Source organism: Cyanistes caeruleus, chromosome 2, assembly GCF_971803275.1.
Source record: "Cyanistes caeruleus chromosome 2, bCyaCae1.hap1.1, whole genome shotgun sequence".
Lineage (NCBI taxonomy): Eukaryota > Metazoa > Chordata > Aves > Passeriformes > Paridae > Cyanistes > Cyanistes caeruleus.
Window position 1 is genome coordinate 45,461,022 of NC_141702.1, and position 26,476 is coordinate 45,487,497.

Consider the following 26,476-nt stretch of genomic DNA (forward strand, 5'->3'; position numbering starts at 1 on the left):
TGCACAATTCTGTGAAAATGTGTTGGTATGGTGCATTGGGGACTACACACTATGTAAAACTACTTCTAGCAATTCTCTAGCATCAAAACATTACAAATTTTTGGTCCTGAAACCTAGAGCCAAACTTGTCAAAGGCCTTTTACATAGGACAGTACAATTTTCCATCTTGCTATTGTGTACGATCCCTGGATGCTTTAACTCAATGGCTTAATATGGTCTCTCCAATCTGTGGAAATGAGATTGATTAACATATTAGATAGGATATATCAAAATACATCCCCCTCAGATTTAAACCAAAATTAGGCTGTCAAGAGTAAATGCGGAAATTCCATTAGCACTCTGGAGTGTTACAGTTTGTACAAGATTACAACTGCCAACAATTTATTATCATACATGGAAACGGTTTTTTATCATTATCCAATCATAGCAAAAATGCCCTGGTTTGGGCAGGAGATTTCCTTTGCTCCTAGTATCTGGTATAGTGCTGTGTTTGGGATTTAGGGTGAGAATAATGCTGATAGCACACTGCTGTCTCACTTGTGGCTGAGCAGTGGTCAAGGACTCTTCAGCTTCTAACTCCACCCTACCAGCAAGCAGGATGGGGGGGCACAAGGAGCTGGGAAGAGACCCAGGCATGACAGCTGATCCCAACTGGCCAAAGAGACCTTCCATACCATATGGTGTCATGCTCAGCATATAAACCCAGGGGGAAAGGTGTCTGGGGGCTGGGCTGCTGCTCAGGAACTGGCTGGGCATCAGTCAGCAGGTGATGAGCAATTGCATTGTGCGTCACTTGTTCTGTATATTCTAATATTATTATGGATGTTTTCCCTTCCTTTTCTGTCCTATTAAAATATCTTTATCTCAACCCACGAATTTTACTATTTTTTTTTCCCCCCAACTGTCTCTCTCCTTCCACTGTGGAGCAGGGGTGGGCAAGTGGATGTGTGGTGCTTAACTGCCTACCAGGCTAAACCACAACAACTGGAAAAAGAGGTTTATGGGGGTGATTTATGCTCAGTTATCAAGAGACTTGGAAAATCCCGTTAATGTAAGAATTCCCCTAGGCAAGTCATGATTTTGTGGAAAATCTGCTACTAGCTGTGAACAGCTGTCTTTCAAAACCTGTTCTAAAATTAATGTCACGCGAAATACAGAATCAAAACTTCCCTTTGCTTAATTTTGCTACTAGAGAAATTTTGACATCTATAACCAAAGACAGCCTGAAGACCACTCTCCTGGTTTGACACTTCATTTTTTCTGCATACACAACTGTAATCACACAATGTAATAATACACAATTATTATATCTAGACATTTGGAACTGAAACAGCTTTCTACAGTTTAAAATTGGATCCCACAAACAATCTGAAGTTACTTTTCATGATGGGATATTCCTCTGCTTTCTAGGTCTTAACCACATAGTTTAGAACACCATAAATTGTTTGGGGTTACAAGATTTTTCACAATTCCACCTGCAACCAACAGTTATCAAAGAAGGCAAAAGAGCTTTTATGTATTAGGTGGTCAAACAAAGCCTAGGCATCCTTTAAAATTCTACACAAATTCTATCTTAAAGGCATGAGCTGATGACTTTTGAGAGTATTTGTTTTCTCAGTGCTAACCAATATTTACAATACTTAAAGTTATTTAGAAAGAATTCAGAAGGTTTTACAGCAATAGTAAATGAAGCTATATAACTGTAACATTGTACAGAAAGTAAGATGGCACAAGTTAAATGCAAAAAATCCTCATTGAACAAATGTTTACATTCCATGAGAATTAGTAGAAAGGTTTAAAAAAGTGTATAGACTTATCTCCAGGCATTCACATAATATTACACAATATTATTAATATTCCAAATACATAACACTATTGAAGTGACATATACTCCTGTAGCCATTTTTATGTAAATTCCTTAGTATCATTCAGTAACCATGAAAATGCTGAGCTCAGAAAATTGCTCAAGGCTATAAAAGAAACTTGCAGCAGAAATAGAAATGGACCTTTCTTACGATGCTTTGTTCTGTGTTCTTGCAAATGTGATTTAAACTATTAAACTATTATTACCATTTTACCTATCAGAGCTGTCTGAGTGAGAAAATAAGAAATCCTCCTTGCAGGAGGTAACTTACATTCCTCTTCCTTTGGGTCGAGTTGTGTAACACTGACAGATAAGCGATCTACACGTTCTTGTAAGGAGTTGACTCTAAATGAGAAACTGTGTGCTTCATTGAAAAGTTCACCAAATATATCTTCAGCATATTTACCTGAAACATGGGGAAAAAAATAAAATTCAAGCATACCACAAGACAGGCAAATGATTTCTTACTGTTTTGATTAAGTAATTCTAAGATGCATGGGTATCACTTGTAACAACCTGTTCTTACTGAGTCCATTAAGAGTCCTTTAAAAAAGAAAATAGAAGTTAAATACTTAATACACAACTTATCTATCAGAAATGAAATTATTTAAAACATTACAGGACAGATATTCAGCTGCTACAAAATGACTTAACTATGCTGATATGCATGGAAGTAGACTGCACAGTTTAGTGGGTATTTCTAAGAGGACAACTTCCAGCATCTGAAACTGCTCCTGTCTGAGCGATAACTAATATTTAAATTTACCTCAACACTGCTCTCAAAATTAAGCATAGCTTCCACTCCTGCTGTATAGGACAGCATGAAATGGAGAACTTGACAAAAAAAAAAAGATCAGATATTCACAACCAGGTAAATTAGAACCAGCCAATTCAAAAATACACAGTAAAATAATAAATCCTACTTTGAAGGATCAAAATTCTAGTAATTAACTCATTTACACTGAAGAAAAAAAAACCCCAAACAACAACAAAAAAAAAAAACCCTCCTTTGTTCACATCATTTTAGCACAAAAGAGCAGGAGATTCAAATATTATGAGAAAAGGATCAGTAAAGAACTTCTCTTCTACAGAGTACTCCACATACTGCTTCTAATGCTCTCAAGACTCCATTTGAGTAGCTTGCCAATGTCACTGGAAAAACCCCACCAGATTACACAGCAGAATGTGTAGCCCCACTTCTGAAATAAAATGTGATAGCTTTCAAAACCGTCTATGATACTGTGCATAAGCAATTCATGTACTGTTTTTGCACTTATGTTGGTTTTGGAATTATAAATCTCACAAATTTCTAACTACCTGCTTTGCACTGAAGTTCTGACGGTTAAAAAAGGAAAGGATAGCTGTGGAAATTCTGCCTTTGGTGAGCAATACATCTGGAAGTATACATAAAAACAAGGACATTTTTATATAAACACATCAAAAGAACAAAAATTAAATCCCTACAGGTACTGCGGAAACTACTTAGAGATGCTGTGGAGTAAGCACAAGGCCAGCACATACCATTTGTTAAGACTTAGGGAACAGCAATAGAAAACCAACATGACTATAAATAATGGAATATAAAAGAGGATATCAGAAGAAATGTACAGAAGAAGAAAATAGAAGAGAAACAACTAGCAAACTAACAATAAATATTCCTTCAAAGACATGAGGAATAAGAAAACCTGCCAGGGAGTCTGCAGAGCTGACTGGCAATGAAAATATAAAGGAATACAGAGAAGACAAGACCCCTGTGGACAAGCAAATTTTACACTTCTCACTGATGTCCACTGAAGAGAACTGGAGAGACCCTGATGCCAGAACTCATTGTGGGAGGCTTAAAGAAACTGAAGGGCCTACTTAAAAATTGCAAAACTAAATGAACAATTGATCAGCAAATACTAGGAACAATTGTAAATCCCCTTATACGCACTGAAACACACAAAAGCAAGGTTCAGGCTTTTTTTTCAAGGAACATCTTGAGAGCTTGAAAGTTAGAGACCCACAAGCCTGACATCCATAGAAATTAGTATAGATCATTATGAAGAACTGAATCAGCAGACATCTGGATGACTCATGACAGAAGAGGCAGGACAGCTTTTGGAAAGGGAAATCTCTGAATGGTTTAGAAGCACATAGATAGAGAGCTATGATCTACTGAGATTTCCAAGAGAGCTTAGAAAGTCATTAATCAAATGGTTTGGGGAAAACTTAACAGATGGGGCATACAAATGAAATGGCACAGATAAATAATTCCTCAAAAGAGGACATGGGAGTAAATCACGAGTCTTCACAGTTGAGACAGGTGAGTTTTACTAAGTTTCTATGCTGGGATCTGTGTTATTTAAGATACGTGCAAATTACTTGGGAAAAAAAACAAGATTAAAAGTTTGCCAATGATACAAAGTCATGAAAAAGAAACACACTGAGCATTAGGAAATACAGACAAACCTCAGAGAGGCAGGAGAGGCTTCCAGGCTGAAAAGTGCTGGAAGCAGGGAGGTTAGTAGGAATATCCTACATGCTATCCTCCTCTCATTCTTGCAACAACTGCTAATAGCCACAGTGAGAAGCAGATAAAAGGCACTTCCATTCTGCAAACTCATTTGTCTTGTAGCAAAAGTCCACAGAAAAATATGGATGGAAAGTTAGTAAAAGTCTTTTCAGCTGTCAACTCGCCTAACATTAGACTTTCTAACATATGTCTTGAAACTCTGAAAGCTTATGTTCTTTAACCTGTACCTGAAGCAAGTGAAATTTCTTAAAACTGTGATCCACTAAGAACAAGATTATTGAAGTTTTAATACACAGATATTAAAAAGGCAATGCATTTCAGATAATATGTTCAGAAATATTAATTTTAATTAGATAACTCACTTAACATTCAGAAACATACAAACTAAAATTAAAATCAAATATAAAATATCATGTATAGAATAAAAAATTAATTTAGGGGCAGGGTTTTAAAATCCAGAAACTTCCCTTTTATAGGTGTATTTGAGGCTAAATTTTTATCGGTATCATTTCATCAGGCTTAAAATTCATCTACCTCATTAATGAGCTCCAATTGCAAATAATCTGTCTTGGAAATCTTTTCATTACGTTGCATACAACCACAAACATACTGCAAGGAATAATTTGCCTATGCTTATGAACACTAATCCTCAAATGGGAAATACATTAAAAACAACCTGTCATGTTTGAATTAGTATGCCAACCATGATGTCTCCACCTACCTCTGTGTTGGTGGTCTCTTTATTTAGCCAGAGGTATATTTAACCAAATGCTTCCTCTAGCAAAGCAAAATGTTTGCTTTTTGTGAAATGTACAATTGCCATTCCAAAGAACAGCATATATGGTATAAATACATACATAATGCACATAATCTGGTATGTGTGTTGCCATCTCTGTGTATTCTATAGGAATCTATCTTCAGTTCTGAATGGATTACAAAGGACACAATTACAGGTGATAATACTGAACAAAGTGCCACAAACTCAAAGAAGGAAACGAAAGTGTAAGAAAAAAGCATGTTAGTAAACAAAGCTGATCTTATTCCACGTAATTTATGTCATTTATAGGTGATATGCAATTTATAGGTAATATGTCAGAAGAGTAAGAATGCAAAATTAATTCCATTATACACAATGAATATTCCAAAGTATTATTAACACTTTTACAATTTATTTAAAATTTACAATCTTATGGGCCTGCTGAAAAACTCTACTCTTGTTTCACACAATACAATGAAGAGAACGACAGTTCACTATGACAATTAAAATATTAACACCTTAGGATCCTGCTCTCAGCTGGATACATAATACCAGATTAGAAAGATCAGCAGTCTTGTTTGCCTACTAAATTAAATGACAATATAGACTTCTGCAATTAAATTAATTCAATGTCTGTGAAAAGCTTATTTTACTGTATTTGCAAAACCTGTTTGGCATTTATTTTTATTAACACAACACTTAAAAAAAATTGAATAAGAAGATACATTATTATTTCGTTTTAATTAAGGAATTTATTATTCACCTTATTATTCTTTTCATAACTTTTCCTTATGTATCAAAGGGCTCTGATCACAATTAAACCTTCAGTAAGAAAGGGATACAGGAATGCTCTCTCTGGTGTCAGTCAGTATCCTTTTTTGTGACAGACAAAATGTCTTGGAAACAATGTTCTGTCCTTTCTCCCCTCAACAACATGTACGCACTTTGATGGATTTTTGAACAATTATTTTTCTGGCTTTTAAAACAGACCTATGAGCTGAAAAGAGAACAGTAGCTAGTAGCTACTAACTGAAAATAGAGTAAAAATTATATTGCTTACTGCCTTCCTCATTTTTTTTAAATTAAAACCACCAAAACATGTATAATCCACTCTATTTCCATTCATTACCATGGCAATAGGTGTACAATGGTTTATAAAATGTCAAAAAAATACTGATCAGTTTTACAGTGCTTTGCTTTCACCAAATGTTCCTTCTAGGTTGTTTTATCTCCTAATTTCCCCCCATAATGTCTTAACCATTTATGTTAATAAATGCATATATGCTGTCCAGCCACCCAGGCTTCTATCCATATATGAATAATTGCTAATTATAAAACATACTCAAATGAAGGCATGCTAAGGAAAAAGAAATGGGGGGTTTTTGTCTTGTTCTGAGGGACTGGGTACGTATCAGATGAATTGAAGTCAACCACAGGTGCCACATCGGGTTCTGGACAGTATTTCAGGCTAATTAAATAAAGCATGACAAAGAGATAACTTCAAAGACTTTATTATTGTGTTGTTCAAATTCTTAGAACCACACCAAAGATAAGGGCACACACTAGCAGTCCTCTCAGAATTCCAGTCCTTAAATCCACCTGAACATTCTCAATGCTGTATCTGTTGGCAAACCCTAAGGAAAGGCCATTTAAATAAAACATTTTGCAACACTAGATCAGTTACCAACAGATTTAGTTACAGGCTCTCAGACAAAGACCGGGACATGATTCCTGAACCAGGACTTGTGGAAGAAGTCACTTCTTTACTATCCTTCTGCATTGTTAAAGAAAAAGAGTTACAGACCCTTTAACTGCATCCCAACCTGAGGCAGCAGCCTGCAGACCAGTTCTGGCACTGGCAGCCTTTGTGAAATGTGGTCTGAATTTGATGTAGCTACCTGGATAAACACATTGACCATATATAGTGCTCATAAACCAGCATCATTTTTTGAAATTCAAGAGGATGACTGGAAAAATTTAGGCCAGTGCAAGATGCAGCAAGCAGGACATTCAAAACAAGACAATAGTTCAATCTTGCCAGAAGTATTGTTCTTAATTAACTTAGCCTTAAGTGATCTTTCAGACATCAGGAGCTCAGTGGTGTGTGTGTGTTTGCTTGTGTGTGTGTGTGTTTGATATTTTAACATTTACAAACCTAAAATCTAACCCAACACATTTATCATTGAACTAAATTGTAAAAATACATAATACATTAAATATGTGCTGACATCATTAGGTACAAAGTACAATGAAGGGTTATGTCATTAAAATTATAGTAATGCTATTGATATTAAAATAGTAAATATGTTGATATATTGAATTACACAAACCCCAAAATATTATTAGTTTAAAAAGATGAGTCCGGCAATTTAAAAAAAAATATGAATAAATTGGTAAAATGTCTCAAAGAATAAGCTGAGAATTTAGCCTGTTGCCCACCTATGCACTATCATTCCTTGATTTCTATTATTTCATTCCTTTTCACACACTATACAATATTTTTGTCCACTACATTTTCTAAAAAATAAAGGTACAGAACAAGAGTAGCTGTAAAACCTGTCATGTCCCACTCCCTTCCCAATATAATTACACTAGTGAAAATTACATTATTCACTGATGAATAGTTCCTTTCTACACAATATAGTGTATTTATTGGAAAATATTCTCTCAGGATAATTAGTTACCACATAAGCCACTCACGATATATAATCAAGGTTCCTTTATAAAGCAAAACAGGAAAGATATTCTAAGTCTATCAATACATTTTTCCTCCTCCATTATTTCTGACATATAATTTAACATACCCATAGTCTGTTGATTCAGCTTCAGATCTTCACTACATAATTTACTTTTTAGAAAAAAATGAGATATATCTGAGTTTGAAAGTCTGGGCTTATTCCTCATCAGGATCATTTCAGTCTCATAGCTCAGTGATTAGGAAACAGACTAAAAGCTAGGAGTCTGAATTTGGAGATAAGAAGCTTGGTAGATCCTTGGGAACCTCATTGGTTATGGCTGAACAAGCTCTGAAAAATTACATACTAAATACATAACACTGATGCTAATTAGAAACCTTCATTATGGAAGTGTGAGGGCAGTCCACAAGGATTAGAGTAAGAGTATCAGAGTACTGAGGAGACAACTTGATTCCTTTAGCCAGGAAAATTGAACCAGATGTTTATCGGACAACCTGACCAGGGCATCAAAAGTATCAAATAAACTTTGTTAAAGGCCTTACCAAGAGCAGGTCTGATGCTTCTTTGTTGACATCCAAAAAGAAAAAGTCAGCCTTCCAAAAATCTTCAGGTGTGGAAGTCTGAGATATCATTTGTTACCACCCACTGAGGACATTATCACGTAAACTAGCAGAGATTACCATTATGTATTCAGAAATCTGTGAAAGAGACTGCTGAGAGCTGAACTTATGTGGAAAGTAGCAGTGCTAATGATCATTTCACAGGGAAGTCTTTCTCTTCCTGTCATTTCTAACATAACCTGAATTCACTGCTTTATGTAGGCAAGGAATTAATGACAGGTGGGACTTTTTCCTGCTAACACATTTTCTTGCTTCCAACAAAACTTTACTGACACCTTGCTCATCCTCTCATTACCATTCAACCACACAAAACAGCATCACATTGCCACTGCTGCAAAGACAACATCAAGAAATCAGATGGAAGATTTTGAGATGGTGGGGTGCTCTCAAGCTGAGTTAGCCTTTAGTTTTCAAGTCCATCAGTTTCCTTACCTCCCTGTGCACGAGAACACTTTCTCCTGTGTTCCCTGGCAATTGTAGTAATAATGAATTAAGAGATGTGACTAATGAAATTTCACAATGAATGTCCTCCTGAACACACTGAGAAGAAGGATGGGCAGGGCAAGATGCAACACAGGGCTTCTGCTGTTTCTGGAATACAGACTGAAGCTCTAGCTGCAGATCTGCAGAGACTTACTTCCAGTCATGCAGCAGGCAGGAACCTTACATATGCTGAAGATGTTGTCCACACAAGGTGAAGAGAGAGGCTGGTCTTTGAGGTCAAGAGGCCTGGTTCTAAAAATTAGTTGCAGTCCCAACACCTTGTGGCCAAGTATTTCTGGAGAAATACTTCCCATTCATTGAATGTTAACACCTTAAGCCATGACAAAATGAAGGTTTTCCTGAGCTGAAAAAGTGTTTCTCACAAGATAAGAGAAAGTGTCTTTCACAAACAGAATGTTTTTGGAGAAAGCACGGTAAGCAAAAAACAAGAGAGAAAAATTAGGCATGTCTCAGAAAAAAAAAATAAGGGAGAGAAATAATTTTCTCCAAAGTCAGGCTTTCACTCCTGAAAGCTAACAAATAAGGGGCAAGGAAAATAAATAATTAGAAGAACGTGGTAAAAGTAGATATACTACACAGAAAAGATAGAAAAGAGGGAAAAGGCTACAAAAGGTTAAGTGAAAATTGTTTTCTCTAGCATATAAGGCACTCCAGCTTAGCAGAATTATGCAGCATTCTCTTTGGTTATGCAGAGGTAAAAGAAAAAATTGGGAATGCCATCTTGCTATGATTGAATAAAAGGCCTAGTCTAAGTGCCTACAATATAAATATTCATAAAAAGCACATACTCAAAAAGATAAATGTTCTCCTCCCTAGATGGAGGTGTCAGAGACTGGGGCCGAGAACAAACCCCATCAGTTTGGTTTCTTATGCGGTACCGAGATTCTGTGTCCACGGAACAGCTGAATAATAGGAAAAACAAGATTGGTCAATAGCTGTGAACAAAATGAGGAGGCTACATTCACACAAGAGAAGTATTTATCTGCCTTCTAACAATGGCACAGCTGCACAACGCTATCAGTTGTGTTCCATGTATGCGGGAATGTTATGGCCTGACATACACCAACGTACAGAGAACTGGAGAACGAATGTATGTGCAATATTGCTGCAAGCATTAGGTAAGCATTTCCTCAAAGCAGATACTGTTAGAAAGAAAGAAATACAAGGAAGAATGGCTCAGAAACTAAGACAGCTGTTGCTGCTGTCCAGAGAGTTTCTGTTCTGCCACAGTGCTAAGAAAAGCTGTCAGAAAACAGATCCTTTTATGAAGTAAGAGAAGACTGGGAATAGACAGGGGGAAAACAATTACTCACCAGCAATTTTGTATGTTGTATCAAGACAGACTGACATGTTTTCATGTTCCAGGGATAAAGGCAAGGACTATCACTCAAAGCAGAAATAAATATTTCATCTTTTTATTGCTACTTCTTTTAAAGGTCAAAAATTTCTAAAACTGAACAATTAGAAGCAGCACATCAAATAAGCTATGAAAGGTTTCTCAATTTCTATGGAGACACATGGTAGTTATCACTGACATACTGATATAAAGCTCTTTTAATTTTATAGTGAAACACAGGGAAACAGAATTCCTGTCATTTCATATGTATTGTTTCTGCTTGCATATCCTATTTAAATGTAGTATCCAAGATCATGGAAACACAATCCTGTTCAGATTAAATTATCTCCAGAAGTCACCTAGTTTAACACCCTGTGCAAAGCAGATCCAATTAGATCCAGCTGCTTGACTAATCCAGCTGAGTTGTTAATATCTCCAAGAATGGAGATCCAATGACTTACATGAAAAACTGTGCTTATTTTTCCTCAATAATGACTTTTGGTATTGTTCAGAGTAGTGAAGGCTCCAATTCCATGACAGCACTCTTTCTCCATATCATGTCAAAATAAAGGTTAAGATTGCCTGGTCATGAGAATCATAACCATAATGGCAGAAGATTGATCCTCTATTTGAGGGTCAGTAAATGAAAAATCTTAGAGGCAGAGATGACTGATTGCTAATCAGGTCAAAGACCATTCATTTAAATTTGCATAACTTTACCAGTAAAAGCAAAAGCAGCTTTAGTTTAAAGGAAACGAAACTCTATCAGAGCTCTCAGTTTCCATGCTCAGAGTAAAGCTTCATTTCATCTACAACTTAAAGGCTGATTCTCAAACACACACATAATCCATGGAAAACAAAAAGGGAAGGACTGCAGAGAAGCTGGTTGCCAGGGGACTGCTGCGAAACCATGCCTGCTGGCTGTGACTCACAGGCAACTACTAAAATTTATCCACATGTCAGCAGACCTCACTGTACACCCCTAACAGTGACACACCAAGTGAAGACTGGTTATTTGGATTTAAGCATGAGACACAAAATTCCTATTCCAGAACTCCTGAATATTTTTGAATTTGTATTGCTCCTGGCGTTAACAGACAGAAAAGCTAAAAGAATTCTGGAACAAAATTCTTTCACAAGTATTTTATATTTTTTATTTTATATTTTCACCCAAACCTTTGTAACATGAGCCCCATTTTTAAAGAACAGTCCTCAGCACTGCTGAGAAATAAGGACTATTTTGCAAAACATGTTCTATTTTAACTGTAGGAAAAAAAGTTGGGGTTTTTTTTGTTGTTTTTTTTTTTTGAAAACATACACAGTATCAGATAAGAACTTGGTATAAACACATGAATGCATGTTTCAGGGAAGAACCACTCCTCTTTTAGGAAGAGGAGTTATACACAGTAATGGTTACATTCCATTCCAAGTGTTTGTGCTATATGTTAGGCAAACCATGTAACAAAAGTGCAAGCCTTCAATGGATATTCTTAATTTCTTTTTTCTTCCTTAATTGAGTTTTTTCTGTTCTAGTATTGCTTCATCCTGACCTCCTCATAAGCAGCAGTACATACAACATCAGATACAAGCTCTGAGTACCAAGGGAACATAGCAAAGGCAGCTGAATCTCAATAGGTCAATCTGAGACCATGACGTTAGAAGATACTGTTGGGGTTTTTTAGGGTCAAATAATACTTCCAGATGAAAATGCCAAATAGATATTTGGCATGCCACCTACAAAAGCAAATTCCCCCAGTTGAAGCTTACAGTCAAGTAAAAATTTTTAAAACAAGCAAACTAAACTAAACTAATACAACATTAATAAGAGTGACTTGGAAGGGGAAGCTAGTACGTGAGCAGCTAGTCTGGGAAGGGCTTTTGGCAGAATGAAGAAAAACCACAGATGGTGATCATATACTGCATCCTGATATGATATGCTTTTAGTTCACTGAAAAGTATTCAAATAGTTATTCTCCTTTGTTGCTGCAGCTATATTAATAATGTTCATATTTATGTGCTGTAAGCATTCCTGTCTAAATTTCATAATTCAGTGTCCTCAATTAAGTCTTTCACCTAATGGCACCCTAACAGCTTTGAAAGGCTGCCACAACAGACTCACCATACAGCATATCATCAAACTAATAATTAAATCAATCTAATCAATAAATTAGGCTACATCACCCGTGACTCTAAGCAAATGATGGAGCTGAAAGACTTTTCACACTGTAGATGTATATACATGCACATTTAAATATTTAATGTATTGGTAGTTTTAGTGATGTCCTAGTGGTTAAAAAGCACTTGTGTTATTGAAAATTCAAAATGTGAGCATGCTAGTTCATCTGACAACTAAATACTTTGCTGCAACTTAAAGAAAAAACAAGCCAGAGATCATGCTTTTCAGCAGATCTCCTTCAGAGTTTCACAGCTCGAGAAGTATTCACTCCTCTCAAGTGCACCAAGGGTACAATTGCTGACAGAGGGAGAAGAAGGAAGAAAAATATTTAACTATTTTAAGTACCATATAATAACTACATTTCTGAGTTTACTATTTCAAAAGGCAACTCCTCTTTTTTCCTGAATGACCACAACATGACCAAGGGTTTAAGCTGAGAGAATTAAGCAACCAGTGATACATTTCTCATTAAGTCATATTCCCTACTCAAGAATTGCTCTAAGGTTAGCAATTACTGACTTAATTAATTACCAAGTATCTTTTCCTGTCATATTCCACTGGTAACAGAAATATATGGATGAAATGTTTCAAGACATGCTGCTAGAAAAGCTCTTAGTTTTCTTTCACAGACATCCATGCTGGATGCTACCCACAAAAGTACTACATTCCAGACCCAGTGACAATTTTCCACTGAGAATTTGAAAAGGTGTTTGTACTTCAAACACTGTGACTGGCAAAATATATTAAATACAGCTTTTAAGACAGTGTACTTACTTAGGCTACTCAGTTGTCTGATAATATTTGCCAAGGAGATATTGGTGACACATTCCAATTCATTCTTGATGCCTCGGGGCAGAGCTGTGTGGCACAAGTGCCTGGGGTCTATGTTCCTTTTTACCAGTGGCATTCTGAAATGTGTCAGAGGACCAGCAAACCTGTGAAGAAAACAGACACAGTACTGTTATAATTGAAGTTATAAATATTTTAAATTCAGGTTGTGTCTGAAGTTAAATTGACTAATCCAAACAGATAAAAATAGTGCCATAGTATTGGTGGAATTCAGTGCTCTGTCAGTACCTAAATATTTTTTTCTTTGCCCAAAGATTATTTCATTCTCTCTCTTTAAATCTTTACCTGATTGAGATTCCAGTGAAGTGTCAAAGAAATTTTTATAGTTCTTGTTTTTTTCTAAGCCCCCCACTCCCCTAAAAAAAGACAGAAAAATCTCTGCAGTACAAAACCATTAGAGAAAGACTGTGTTCTTGATGGACTACTTCCTTATTTGGGGCAAGCAAAGTCCAACAAAAAGTCCTTTCATTATGAGGTCAAAGTCAAACTAGTTGTCGTTTATTACAGCTGAAGTAGATATGATTCATTCATTATCCCATGTTACCAGCAGGAGTCACCCTTCTAATCTGAACATCACTTCTAAATCATACTTAGTCACGGTAAGAAAAAAGAAGATGTTGCCCTTCCCCCTACACTGCTACTGACAATTAATTCAGCTAACAATGCATCTTCTAAATATGAAAGTCTCCACAGTGGACTTGCAGTGCAATAACCTCCAGGACGCAGAAACTCTACCCCTTCACACTTTCCAAATCCAAATGGCAAATACAGCAAGAGTCTTTACTAGCTCTACAGACAGCATAAGGATTGTCACAGGCTGTGAATCCCAGGCTGGTAATTTTCTGCACCCATGACACTGATTGGAAGGAGTTTCCCAAGAGCAAGTTACATCTCTCATCTTATTAGTGCCGCTTATTAAGACCCATCTACTAAAATTCTTCTTCACTAAAAGCTGATTCCCTAAAATTCTGTATTTTTTCCATAATTTGTCATGTAACACTCTGACAAGACTCCCACTTAATATACAGAGAATGGATAACATTTAGTGTTGGTATAACCTATTCTCCCTTCCCACTGCAGAAGAGATTACACTTTCTCCAGACTGAAAGGAAAACAGGTTTTCCACAACACAACTCATACGCAGTCCTAGCTCCTCAACCATCCAGCCTGCCTGTTTCATCTGTCCTCTGCTTGAAGTTTTACCCCAAAATGTTCTCAATTTTGCAGCCAGGGCTTTGTGTTGAGCCACAGAATGCGCTTTCCCTACAGTATATGTTTAGCCACTGTTATCCTTACTTGGTCAAAACTGAGAGGGATTTTTGCACAATAGGATATGGTAGAGCTGAAATGTTGCTGACCTAGAATGGCACAGTGAATTAGAAGAGGCAAAGGTGACTGTAAAGGAGTACTTTCACCTCGCAGACTGGTTCAATTTCTCCTTGCCTCGTTTCCTGGGAGTATATTCTTTCACTGAAGCCAAGGCTCATAGCTGAGGGACCCAGGTGGGATCCTTAAGTGGACCTGAGAAACACCTCTGTGTTTCCAGGATCTGATCACATCTCATTCATTGCATTTTAACATCATGTCTACCACCCTTATTTTCTTAACAGAACAATCAAAAATATTCTATGTTTTTTATTTACTTTTATTTTCTAGAAATATCCCAAATCTTTCTAGTCACTGAGTACCTACGTACTGAAAAGCTAGACTTCACACAAACTAAGTAAAATAAAAAGTGCAAATCTGAACTCTATAAGATAGAAGCAATGAAAAAGTGTTCATGAATGCTTAACTACAGGTTCATTATCACGGTTCCCCAACAGAAATTAAAGGAACTACGCTGTCCATGTCAAAGAAGCACAACAAATGATATGTGAACAACATTCTAAAGAAACAAATATTAATTCCTAAGTTGAGCCCTTTCTTGATTACTGTTTTAATGACAGTGTTGCATAAATACCGAGTAGATAAGTCTTTTAAAGATGGTCCAAACAAGTATGTAAATAAATATTTTCACAGAAAAAAATTCACACTTTTAACATTTTCTAATATCTGAGTAATGCTGTTGTGCCTGTCCCACACAAACACATAGCATAATAAAAAAATGTAGCAGTAGGTGCAGTAAGTATGCTAAAAGATGTAGTTTTCAAACAGGAATAAACTTGGAAGGGAAACAAATGACAGAAGATATAACTGACACCTTCAGAAATATGCCTAATGTTTGAAAACTATGCAAGGCCTGAAGAGATGATATTTACCAGATTCCCAAAGAAATAAAGCAAGCGAGGCAACCAAGGAAAATACCACTTAAACATGCATAAAACAAAGAAAAAGGCATTTCACACAACATTTAATAAATCCTGGAGATAATTGCCACAGGATGCTCTATACAACAAAAGTACCTGCTGGTAATTTGTCCACTACGGACCTCATATTCTTTGCAGTTTGTTGCAACCACTAGAAGGTCTTGATGATTGTTTCCCAATTGTAATTAGTGATCCCAACACGGCAATAACAGGTGTGCAACAGCAAATGGAACTTTACTGTACTCACACAATTTCTTCAATCCTATAAAAGATGTTTTTCAAAACGTAGCTCATAACAAGAAAACTGAAAAAATCTGAAATCGCTATGTTTACTATATAGCTTTAAAGCTGTGAAAGAGGAAATAACAAAAAAGGCATTGTTACAATCTATTATATCCTTCAGGCAAAATGAAAAGAAAAAAAATAAAAAAATAAAAAAAAAATAAAAAATACACACACCCTCCCCTCCACCAGCCCCAGCTCCCAAACCATACATTACTCAAGCCACTGGGGCAGCAAAGGAAAAATTCATTCCTTTGAAATGAAATCCTGTTACCATGTCACTCCCAAGTAAGCCCTGGAAAGTGTTCATAACCCCAGCCAGGCAGAAGAGAGAAGCAGCTTGTCAGTGCATAAGAGGATCTCTCGGTTGAGAGGTTACATGACACCTCCTCAGGGGTTTACAGCTCTCCTCCTGTCACACAGGTCTCCCTCCCCTCAGCTCTGCTGCTTCCCAGCTCAGAACTTAGGAAGGCAAGGCAACCCTCAAACACAACTACCTCATCTTCCCAGCTATTCCATGCAAATCTTTGGAGGCAGCTCTTCTGAAGTGAAGCGGCACCAGTTTACACTCAGTTAAGTGGAAGTACTTTACTCCATGGTGATCTTAAAATGAAACTTCTCTTTACAAAGTGATGCCTATGTCTTTTGGAGTGCCACTATTGAAAACTCTTCTGCCCCACTTCCTATACATCCTTTGAAGCACTCTGAATCCACTTGAGAAGCCAACTCTAATCTTCTTTGCAAAACCCTTTGCTACTTCAGTTGCACAATGGCTGGCACAAACTCATCCCCCTCACATATGCTTCGAGTATGAGTACAGAATACAACTTTGTGTACATAACGCCTGCCTAATGTTTTTGTTAAGCTACCATGCTTTCATACGTGATTTTTCAGGAATTAGGTAAAATGCTTGAGTTGCTTTTCGATTAGTTCCTATTGCTTAAAAAACTAGCAGAACAATGGCACTAAAGAGTGCTAATTAAAATGTTTTCAGAAGAATGGCCTTAATGAGATTTGACCACACTTCTTATCAAAAAAGCAAGTTGTTGAGTGTGTTGTACATCCTCTTCAGCTATTAGGGGTCTTAGGGGGTGGGTAAGTGTCTCCTCTGTCTCATAGTTCTCAAGCACTGCAGGCAGTGGCTCATGAAGCTGCTCTCAGGGCACCTGCCCCCATGCCCACAGCCTCTGGCTCTGAGCAGGACAGTGTCCCCGGCTGCCGGTGCTCAGAAAAGGCCCTGGGGAGCATCGGGCTAGGAAACAAGCTACCACTTTCCCTTCAACACCCTCCTGTAGAGAAATATTTCAGAACTGCAAGATGTGTGGAGAAATGTTACATGACTTACTAGAAGCTTGTGAAAAATCTGAAATGTTGGTAGTCACAGAAACGATTCAGGTTTCCTAATGAGTACAGGAAGACAAGTAGGAATGAAAGCACAACAATAAGGTGGGGAAAATGAATTAACCTGCCCAACAGTTTAACTAGAAATGAAATTACACTTTAGTTTCATTTTTCAGAAGACTAATGAAATTTCATGATCACATGATTTTTATTAATGAAAGTTTACTTCTGATTAGGTTACATTTCATCCTTACTAAAATGGTTATTATTTTCTCAGTATTAATGAAAGATATTTATCTATTCTTTTTTCTATAACATGCTAATAATCCAGCACTGAATGTCCTTTCTTTGATGGAGTCAAAATGATTTCCAACCATTTCTAGAGTATATGTGTATACATCAGTATTAAAATACTACTTGTAATTTTCCTTTAACAATGTGCAACAGCAATGCCTTTCATATGCCCCATTTAATTGATCACATTCCAGCTGCTCGCAGAACAGTCCACAGTTTCAAATACAACAATCAATTTAATACTTCCCCCACCCACTCTAGGAAACACAAATAGAATATATAATAGTTTTTATATTTGCTTACATAATCGTGTAACTGCAACTACGCTATATATAAGGCAATAAAAAAACTTAAATGTGTTAATAAGTCTGGTAAAATCAGAATTCCGTAAGTAACAAAAACAAGCTCATTCTCCTCACAAATTTTCTTTTAATTATATTACAAGACATCGTAAGTCATACCAGTTGCAGAAAATCCGAAGATGTTCTTATAATGCACACCTCTACTATGAAAGGCAAATGTGCAAAGAATTTGTGTTCCTTTCCTAGTTTTTCTGCAACTCTCACTGAAAGATCAAGATCAGGTACAACTTTAAGAAACAGATACCTACCATGTGGTGTCCTTCAACAAAGTAGGCCACAACCACCCACTGCTGAGTCAACATAACGATTTTAAAACTCTAAAGCAAATTAACATCCCTTAAAGGATATACCTCAGAACTGACAAGATGACAACTGGCATCTTAAATTGGCAATTCAACAGGAATATGTTAAAATTACAGTTTTGAAATCCTTTCTGTTGTGAACCATGTCACAGAATGGAAAACCTTCTCCTTGGAATATTTCCCTCAAATCTTAGTCTTCTGCAAATCACTTTCAAAAAATTTTTCTAACTCCAACTAACTAGGAAAAGACTCTTTTGTAAATAAAAAAGCATGTGAAAGAAAATAAATGTGGAATATATCACTAGAATGTGGTGTTGACATCACTGCTCTTTAAGAACGAGCGTAAGATGAATCAGTTGTTATCTTAGGACCTCCTATACTAGATTGTCTATTCAAAAATGTTGTTACACACTTATAGAATCATAGAATAGCCTGAGCTGTAAGAAACCCATCACGATCAAGTCTAGCCCCTGACCCTGCACAAGACACTCCAAGAATCACACCTTGTGCCTGAGAGTGTTGTCTGTAAACACTTGAAGTCAGACAGGCTTGGTGATGTGACCACTTCCCTGGGGAGCCTGTGCCAGTGCCATGCTCTGGGTGAAGAAACTTATCCTAATATCCAGTCTAAACCTCCCCTGACTCAGTTTCATCCTGACTCCTGTCATTGGTCACAAGAGTTTGGTTAAACTAAGAAGCAATGCCTAAAGAGGGTATAGAATGGAAGTTCATAATTTCTTTCTTAATTAAACCACAGAGTCACCACTAAAATATTTCATATTTTATTTGTAGTCACAAATATAAAAAATACTGTTCCCCAAGTAATAACAAATCTCTCAAAACATTCTCTAAATATTCTGTAGCTGGAGATAAGATTATTCAGGGACAGATTAATATGTCAATGGGTCACTGAAGGCTCTAGCTCAATAACATTATATTGGAAAACATTTGATTATTAAGACAGTAATTAACAGATTGTGAAAACCAACCTACCTCATATAACTATAAAATATATTTAAAATTAATTTGTAATATTTATTCTGTATTTAATATTGACTGACTTCTGTATCGTATTAATTGTCTGTGGTAATTAGTATTTTCCTCTTGTAGAACAATCTGTAATCATCTCAGCACATCTGTCACATCAGATAAGCAGAAAAGAGAGCACAGTCACAAACACAGGTACGACTTGAGTTCTACTCGATTTCTAAGGCATAATTACAGTGTTAAAAAATTATTTTTCAGCTACTACCATCCAGGCAATTTTCTCTCAGATGCGTATCACAAGACTAGAGTCTCTCCCCCATGCCTGTATGCACACCTGCTCACTCATCTTTAAAGAACACAAAAAAACATTTGAAAATCAATTCAGATTCGATTACAGAAACAAACTACAGCCACACCTACTTCCTTGTCAAAATTTAAAAGTTTAATATTTATTCAACTAAACAAATGAAAAAAAAGGGCAATAATTTTTTACATTGGAAAAGAAAAAGCTGTATATTAAGCCCTACGAAGCTTGTGATTACCATGAATTAGTATCGTAAAAGTGAAGGCAATTTTGGCAAGCTAGGGATGGAAAGAAATAAAGTTATTAATAACTGGCATGCTGACTTTCAAGAGCTTTATCTGTGATAAAATAGCTTTTCAAGAAAATCTTAAATAGCCACTGTCACTGAGATGACTCTGGTGATGGCAGTGTCAGCAGAGTTCTCAGTATGGGCAACAGTGCAAAACATGAGTCCCCAGTAGCAATGCAACAAGTACAACTCCATTAACAGAAACAGCAGCAACATTTCAGAGGAAAAAATTGACATATCAGTTCATAATTACAGGGGCTATCTCAAGTTTGAGAGGAAACACCAGCATATTTTCAGCGAGTGAAACTGCAATCTGGGTCAAGTCAATGAGCTCCATGAAACAAAATACAACATCATAGCAGCAGCAACCACTTCTCACCCTGTGAGTCCTGTTCTGAGTGCAACCCCTCAGGGCTTGCACACCATTTCCCATTCTGCTGGGGAAAATCATTTACCTCTTGACTCTGGATACAAGCTCCTCTTTAACTTTGGGCTTTCCTCAGTGTCCCCACACAGTTCTCTTGAATTCCTCCCCTCCGTGGCTCCTCCTGCCCCTGTATGCAGGTGGGAGAGGTTGTCACCATCATTTATACATTCCTCTCCCTCTCCCTCTCTCTCCCCTCTCCTCTCTCACCCTCATGATAAATTTCCCTCTGATTATATGTACAGAGCAAAAACTTAAGGTGTCCTAAATACAAGGAGAAAATATTCAGGTCACTATTGGCTGTTTTTTCCCAATTTCAAGAGCAAAATGCAATAGGGTGAAATAAACAGCATGTGGATTTTGCAAATCTTGTCCCTATCATTAAGCAGAATTCCTATTAATGAAATGGAATTCAAACACAAACACTTCAGAGTGAAACAGCTTACTAACTGTGGCTTTTCAAGACAGATTCTTTTTACAAGGTCAAACTCAGCTTGATTTCACATAACTGAAGTTTCCTCCTTTGTTTTTATCTATGATTTTCCAGAATATACACAAGTGCTGATTTGTCAATTTATTAAGCATCAAATGTTACATCCATCATTTCCCACTATCTTCCCAACAGCTTCCATCTTACTATGGTGTCTTTTAAGTCATTCATGTCAACTTTAACAATCGACTGCAAAAGTAAAATGAAAAATAAAAATCCAGCCATAATTACTGCAGTTGCTTGTCTTGTTAATAATTGTAAAGATATCTTTGTCCATATTAATAAAGAAGGTATTTGAATCAAATTGCTCTTGGAAAAATAAAAAAAACCCCAAACATTAAAAACAGATCAGGTTCAACAATACCTACTCTGAACAGCAGGACTGCTGGGGGCAATAAGGCATTAAGCCAGTTACACTTCTGGCTTACAGACAAAATTCAATGAACAAAGTTAGACATGACACATTTAGCATATCTACAGCAAGAAACATTAGGACTTAAAAATTTTCTCCACATTAAGTATGTTAAGCAAAAATAGAGATAAGAAAATTATAATGCATTTTTTTGTATAGCAGCTTACTTCCAAAATACATATTATGTTAAAAACACAGAATGCACAGAGACTAAAATTTCTGGTTAAAAAAAACCAACTCTCCTAGGTCTATTAAGAAAATATAATAACACCACTAAGGATTTCCAGATGTTAGATGTGAATTAATTGGTATTTAGGCTTGTTTTTCCTTATAATTCTACTTCTTGGTATCTCAAAATTAAAACTTTTGTTACATGTATGATGACCCAAACCCTTCACGGCCTGTCATATTTTAAATTTACAAAGCAGTAAATCATCAGGAACTGGATAGAATAGAACTACATTCTTCAAATCCAAATCCTAAAGGCAGAAAATACTAATCACCAATTTCTTTCCTTCCAATATGGCACTAAATTACAGTGAAGACTTACAAAATCAATCTTGTGAATAGTTCACAGAAAATATGAGAATCATTATACCCAAACAGACACAAGTTGCAATGATAGCTTACAAAAACAATTACAAAAAATTAATAAAATTAAACAAGTATGTCCATATATTAATGGAGAAATATTTAAGTCATACAGAACCACATGTCACTTCATTGTTAAGATATTAATCAAGAAAAATAGTGACTTCTTGCACTTGTATTTCTATTAAGCTTTCTGAAGAAGTTAATTTAAAAAATACAAAGCATATGTACAACATATTGGCATAACATACATTTACAGACACATATGTAAAATGTACCTTAAAATAGAAATATTTTACATTATTACATGTGAGATTAGAAAATGAGCTGCAAAATTTCTTAGCAGCATTCCTAAATATTATTCAGAATAGCCTGTACTCATTAATTTTCTCCTAGTGAGCTCCTGTCAGGTCATTTGATTAATAACAATTTTGGAAGTATCCTGGGTTCTCATTTAGGTACAGTCAAGAATGCTTAAATTAATTTTTGATTACAAGTTTTCCTCTTTTCCCCAAAGGCTAAAAATGTATTAATGCATAACATAGTATGGAACTCGAAATTGCTTTTTGAGACCTATGTTTTATCTGATGACATTTTTTCTCTCTGCATTAATCTAGTCTTCCTGTTAACAGTTTCTATGTATAGTGTATAACACAAAAGCCCTATGATAGATTGCAACAAAAGCTCTTTATTATAGTCTTGACAGAGACAGATAACTAATCCAGTGTTAATTTAAAATCAAAACCTTAGTACCAGAACTAAAGGTACCTTTGCTGTGGTTTAAGTATATCTTATCATAACATGCTACCTTTGAAAATTTTCTACCATTTTCCTTGAAAATAAATATTCCATACATTAACATTTATCTTTTTTACATAGTCCTTTGTCAATCCAGGATAAGACCTATTACAAGCACTTGTGAATTTTAAAGAATCTTACGAAATCTACAAAATGCACATAAAAATCAATGCCAGTACGCTTCTGTTGCACGGATACAACCACCTGCTTTTGAACGGACAGTATTTTGTGGTAGCATATTATAAATATTTAAAGAAAAGGTACCTGAACTTCCTGGCTGCTAAGCAAAGCAGCGTGGCAGGTACTGGGGGGATGAGGTTTTTCACCCTGGCTACGGCGCGGAGCGGCTGCGTTCCCCATCGGCACGGTCCAGACAACTTCCAGAGCTCCTCACTCCAAGGGAGCCCCTGGTCTGGGGCTCTGCTGATCACAGCCAACACCTCCCACGCTGCCCCTTCCAAACAGGCTGGCTCTTGCACCGAGGCATTAGAATTCAACACACAGTGCCCTGCCCTAACAACAGGGCTGTCCTTACAAAGGAAACACAGACACGCTCCCCCCCGCTGACCAAACTGCCCTTTTTCCCCAGACACAAGTGGAGAACCCCCTGAAGATAAAGTGATTACGAAATAATTATTCCTTTGGTACCAAGCTACAATGGGTAAATATTAAATTATGATGTGCCAAAAATGAAAGAAATAGGTTGCTGTTTATTGGTGAGGAAAGGGAGGGAGGGGAATACAAGAGTCTGGGCATTGTGTTGATCTTACTGATGAATCTGAGAAAGAAATTGCATATTACTCAAAAAATAAATGATGTCAGGCACCTACAGTAATAATTAGACCAATGTACAGAGGACTGTGACTAAGAAACAGCACACAAGGCAGGAGCTACTTACGCAGTTCCTGTATACTAATTCAGCAGTGATACACACTGTATTAACTAGCACTCCCTTCCTAAAACAAGTAACAGGTGTCAACAATGCCTATTGGCAGCTTTTCATGACTCAAAACATTATCAGGCATTTGAAGAAGTGATGTTAGCACTGCAAGAGCCACTGAGGAGACATGTATTTAAGAACAAAATCTTCCCTGCACTTTGTGCTATGACACCAAGTGCCTAAATGCATTTTATGCTTAGATACCAAACCCACAAATGACAGATTATTTGCTTTGATTTTCTTTTTCACAGTTTTAAAGGAAGAATTAAGGTATACCAACTATCAAGTGGGATATAAAGATGTGTAATATCTTACTACTAGCTGAGCTTCTTTGTAGATTAATTTTCTCCTCTTGTGAACAATGGAATTCCTGAGAAGAGGATTTGTTGCAAAAAAGTCAATGCAAAGAAACATTTTTTCCTGTCTACTGCCATTTATGTTACTTAACATGTTTGAAGAGCCATGCTGCAGAAAAAAGGTATTAACATCTACAGAGAAGTTGCTTACTTTTGAACTGAAATGCTATTAAATATTCCACAGTCCAGAAACACTGATGATTTAATAATTATTTATAATATATAAAATATAAAAATATATATTATTTATATTGTGGCAGGCTAGAAACAGATAATTACATCCTTCACTTGGTGTAACAACAAATCTCCCCACCCAAGTGAGTTAAAGACTTGCTAAGTAAAGACTGGAGGACTCAGATGTGCCTGTTTTCTAAGCAGTGAAGTGCTGTACGGGACAATAATTTTTTCCATTAAAATATCATTGTTTTAAGTAGGGTATTTCTAGTAATTTCTTGGGTAATCTCTTACAACTACACATCATAAATACAAAAATGTGTCATTTCTCCCTCTTTCCCTCTGAGCTTTGTTAGTATACACTTTCAGATTACATACATTAATTCTTATTTCTCATTGTTTGTAACATTCAGGTATTTATAGATGTCACACGCTTTCTATGCTAGCAATTCTACTAAGTTATAAATTTCTGTTCCTATTTAGCAGAAAAAAAATTTGAGGGGTCCAGATGAGGACCACAGAGGAGGATCAGATGGCTGGATCACCTTTCCTATGGAGATAGGCTGAGAGTTGGGGTTGTTCACTCTGGAGGAGGGACAGCTCCAGGGAGACCTTACAGCACCTTCCAGTGCCTAAAGGTGGCTGCAAGAGACCTGGAGAGGGACTTTTCACAAGGGCACATAATGATAGGAGAAGGGAGAATGGCTTTAAACTGAAAAGTTATAGTTAAATAGATATTTAATGTTTAGATTAGACATTAGGAAGAAATTCTTCACTGTGAGGGTGATGAGGCACTGGAGCAGGGTGCCCAGAGAAACTGTGGATGCCCCATCCCTGGAAGTGTTCAAGAGCAGGCTGGATGTGGCTCCAAGAAGCACGACCTAGGGGAAGGTGCGGAACTAGGTTATCTTTAGAGGTCCTCTCCAGTACAAATAATCTTATGTTCTGTGAATACTTTTAATTATGACATCATTTGTTGCTATTGCCTACTCTAGATTTCCAACTGCATAAATTCAACCTTGCAAATTCTTTTTTCCCCCAATTAAGTTACTTGTTTGGATGTCCTTTGAAGGTTGAGGTCCGAGTTCCAGACCTTCAAGCTCCTGGTCCTTTAAGTAGCTATTCTGGAATGAAATGAGAGTCTTAACAGAATGACATTTAGAACTTGCAATAGGAAGTTTTTTTCTATTAGCCTGATTTGTATGACTTCCAGTGAATAAATAATTTTTTTACACAAAATCAAGGAACCTAGTCATGCCAATATTTATTAAGAAGAAATGTGAGCTATTTGCCCTTCTGTCATAACACCAATGAAAGATTATAAAAAGAATCAGTATACATTTACCAAATTTATGTAGCAAGTAGGGATTACATGCATGAATGTTTTTAAATGTGCTGTATTTTAATAAATTAATTTTAATATTCCATAGTTTCTGCAAGCCATAATTTAAACCCCTAAAATACCTCATAAGGAAAAACTTATTTTCCAGACAAAATTAGATTTTTTTGTAATTCTGTAAGCAGCATTTAAAGTCCTCATATTTACATAAGTATTTTCTCCTAAATTTAAATACTCAAGTTAATTATAACCAGCATTTATTTTCACTGTCCATGCCTGAGTTTGAGAAGTATTCTTGCCATGAAATGAATAAACATTGGTGAGAAAACTAATTTTTTGTGAAGATTAGAACTAATTAAAGCTAGTCCTCTCAAGGCTTTTGTGTCATGGTTGATTGTGAGCTTTAACTAAAGCTGTTCCCATGATTGGGATATCTGTAGAATGCCTTCCCTCTCTGGTTTCCTCTAGCTATTTACATGTAAACTAACACTGTCACCTTTCCATTGCCTGTAACATTTGCAAAGACATACATTTTAACAATATGTGCAGGAGCTCAGCAACGTTTCAAATATCCGTTCCCTGTGAAGTTTCTCTTAGATTTGGCAGTCACTTAAAAATATTGAGATGAAATAGGAATCAGACAAACAAAGAATGACTGCATTCACCTCATTTCCACTCCAGGTATGGAAACTTGATTTTTAAAATTTTTAAGTTGGTTTTGTGCTATGCATCAAACAATCATTATTTAAACCTACTGGCTGAAGTAACTGAAGGCACAAACATAAAGAAGAACATTTTGAAATTCATACATCCTTGTACTTTAGGATTTGGGCTTGGAAAGACAAAATTCATGAAAGTGAAAACTACAGTTGGCAAACTGGAGATGCCATCTCGGTTTCAAGCAGGGAGAAACTAGTCCCATTTGGAAGCTTTTCAAGGGAACTGGGTCAAAAGAGTGCTTCCAGTTGTGCATTCACCTTACATCTTAATAGAGAGACAGTAAAGGTACACCTTCGTGGCTTATGGCATCAACAGGATTAAGTCACCATGAGCAGAAAACCTGCAGGTACATATTTATTGAGGAAAAGAAGGTATCCTCAGTCTGCAGGGAGAAAACATCCTCAGGCCCAATACATGTGACAAGCATAGCACCTCCTATGATACAGGA

At 36.4% G+C, this 26,476-nt stretch overlaps 1 protein-coding gene across 10 annotated transcripts in view; it reads right to left on the reverse strand.

Annotated features, from left to right (window-relative positions):
- Positions 1–26,476, reverse strand: part of WASF1 (WASP family member 1) — an 87,883-nt gene that overhangs the window by 15,455 nt on the left and 45,952 nt on the right. For 8 of the 10 annotated variants that reach the window (XM_086876802.1, XM_086876806.1, XM_086876808.1 and 5 more), the window contains 2 exons: positions 13,243–13,403; positions 2,136–2,270 (listed from right to left, as the gene is read on the reverse strand). In XM_086876802.1, the coding sequence (XP_086732928.1) occupies positions 2,136–2,270; positions 13,243–13,375 (268 nt within the window). In that variant the 5' untranslated portion in view covers positions 13,376–13,403. Of the gene's footprint in view, positions 1–2,135; positions 2,271–13,242; positions 13,404–13,602; positions 13,749–22,763; positions 22,868–26,476 lie in introns of those variants that run through there. The other 2 variants (XM_086876811.1, XM_086876807.1) reach the window with 2 other exon arrangements.